At 47.2% G+C, this 2205-nt stretch overlaps 1 protein-coding gene across 1 annotated transcript in view; it reads right to left on the bottom strand.

Moving 5' to 3' along the window:
* Positions 1 to 1505: 1505 nt before the first annotated feature.
* Positions 1506 to 2205, bottom strand: part of PMS2 (PMS2 postmeiotic segregation increased 2 (S. cerevisiae)) — a 28275-nt gene continuing 27575 nt past the window's right edge. Inside the window, exon 14 of the mRNA XM_008582295.1 lies at positions 1506 to 1687. Within this exon, the coding sequence (XP_008580517.1) occupies positions 1544 to 1687 (144 nt within the window). The 3' untranslated portion in view covers positions 1506 to 1543. The remainder of the gene's footprint in view (positions 1688 to 2205) is intronic.

Below are 2205 nucleotides of genomic sequence, written 5' to 3'. Positions count from 1 at the left end.
TAGGGGCAGGGGCAGGAGCAGGGGCGGGGACGGGGCAGGGGCGGGGGCGGGGGGTCCAGAGCGAGATGCGCGTGGTCTGAATGCCCTGTGGCCTCTCAGCCGATTTCTTCACCGTGAAATAGGAATAATCAAGGCATTAGTTTTCCACTGCTGCTGTAAAGAAATTACACAAGCTAAGTGGCTTGAAGCAACAAACATTTATTATCCTATAGTTCTGAGTTAGTCCGACAGGGCTGGTTCTTTCTAGAGGCTCCAGGGAAGAATCCATTTCCTGCTTTCCCGCTTCTAGAAGCCGCCTGCATTCCTTGGCTCGTTGCCTCTCTCTGGCCAGCTGGGAAAGGTCCTCTACAATCCAGGATCATGACTCCATCACAAGATCCTCAACTTAATCACATCTGCAAAGATGCTTCTGCCACGTAAGGTAACATATTCACAGGTTCCAGAGGTTACGACACCCCATCTTTGGAAGGCCATTATCCTGCCTACCACAATTCCCAAGCTGCAGAGTTCTGATGAACACTAAATGAGGTACTGCAGATGCACACCAGCGCAGTGCTTGACACAATAAGTGGCAATAACCAGTACTTTACTGTCTTGTTACATCTAAGGAATTCTAAATTGGGGGATGGAAGTCCCTGCTCCCAGGAGGCCCATGGCCTGGGGAGGAAGGGTGGGAGTAGTGGGGTGGCCCACACTCATCATTACTGCACCAGCCACTATCTGGACTCCACAGAGGGCATCTTTACTTTCATTTTCGGCACTGTTCAAATAGGACAAGATTCCACGAAAAACTTTGACAAGGGACAGGGATTCCTCCATCACTAGTACCATTCAGGGCCAGTAACTACAATGTCCTGCAGTTCATGCCCCGAGGAAACCAAATCACAGCATTGAGTAATAGAACAATCACAATCTTTTCTTTCTCCCTGCATGAAACAGTGCTTTGCCACCCTGGCTGCATGGGGGACCATTTAAAAATAGTGACCCTGGCCCCATCCACTCATTTTCTTCCAGCTGGGTGGAGAATCCCCCTTGGGATTTTTTTGGATTATACCTTTTTAAAAATTTAATGTCCATCAGGGTTGAGAACCACTAACCTAAAAGGATCACAATTTTAAATTTATTAAATTAAACCTCTATGAATTTAATTATCACTGAGGGCTGAAAGTTGCAGACTAAAATATGTCCAGCCAGAACAAGAGGCCTGGGCAACTTGCAAAGTGCTCTTCTTAATTTTGTAAAACATGTTCTTGCCTACCCCCATCCCCCAAATGCAGAACAATGTTGCAAGCAATGCTCCATACTGTTTGAAAAGTTTCTCAAGATTTTTTTTTTTTTNCCCTCGGCGGGAGCGCCGCTGCGCTCCCAAGCAGCGCACTGTACCAGTGCACCACCGGGCCAGCCCCTCAAGATCATTTTTAAATGGACCTGGTACTTTTTTTTTTTTAAGTAGCAGGTTAATTTTGAAACAAAACATTAGTTAACACACTTTTAAAACAGAAAAATCTGCAATAAAATCTATAATTCTATAAAGCAAGAAATGTCAGTTTTGAGAAATGACATCCAGATTGGCAATGTGTCTCATGGTCGGCCTTCCATGGGGACAGTTCCAGGGGTGGTCCATCTCCCCCATATGGGTGATGAGTTTCTTCATCTCGCTTGTGTTAAGAGCAGTTCCAATCATCACCTGAGTATGAGACACAACGGTTTAAAGTTTTACTGTTTTTTGGTTCGAACAGCAACTTCTCTAAACTAAGATTGAATCAAGATTACAATTCAAAAACATCATTCCCTGGAAAACCTGTCCCCAAAGAATCCTACCTTGTCATATCTCAGCACTCCACCTTCTTGTGAAACCCAGGCCCTCTTTGGCTCCTTCATGGCAGCATCACCTCTACCCGAGATGCAGACCAGACCTGTCTAGCATCCAACCACTCTCAGCAGCTCCACTACGACCTCCAGCCCAGCCACCCTGACCTCTCACTGCTGTCCCTCGTGCCCTGCCAGCTTCTCTCCACTCAGCAGACAGGGATTATTTTTAAAGGTAAGCCAGAGCATGGCACTTGTCTTCAATGCTCTCCCCTCTCCCCTAAGGAAAATCCCAAGTCCATAACCTGGCATGGCCCTCCCTGGCCTCTGTGCCTGTACCTCCAAGCACCCCCCACCTCCTGCCCTCACTTGAGCCACACTGGCACCCCTCCTCTT

Source organism: Galeopterus variegatus, unplaced genomic scaffold (genome assembly GCF_000696425.1).
Source record: "Galeopterus variegatus unplaced genomic scaffold, G_variegatus-3.0.2 Scaffold2561, whole genome shotgun sequence".
In the NCBI taxonomy this organism is placed as follows: Eukaryota; Metazoa; Chordata; class Mammalia; order Dermoptera; family Cynocephalidae; genus Galeopterus; species Galeopterus variegatus.
The sequence above is the reverse complement of the archived record's forward strand: the minus strand, read 5'-3'. Positions and strand labels throughout refer to the sequence as shown.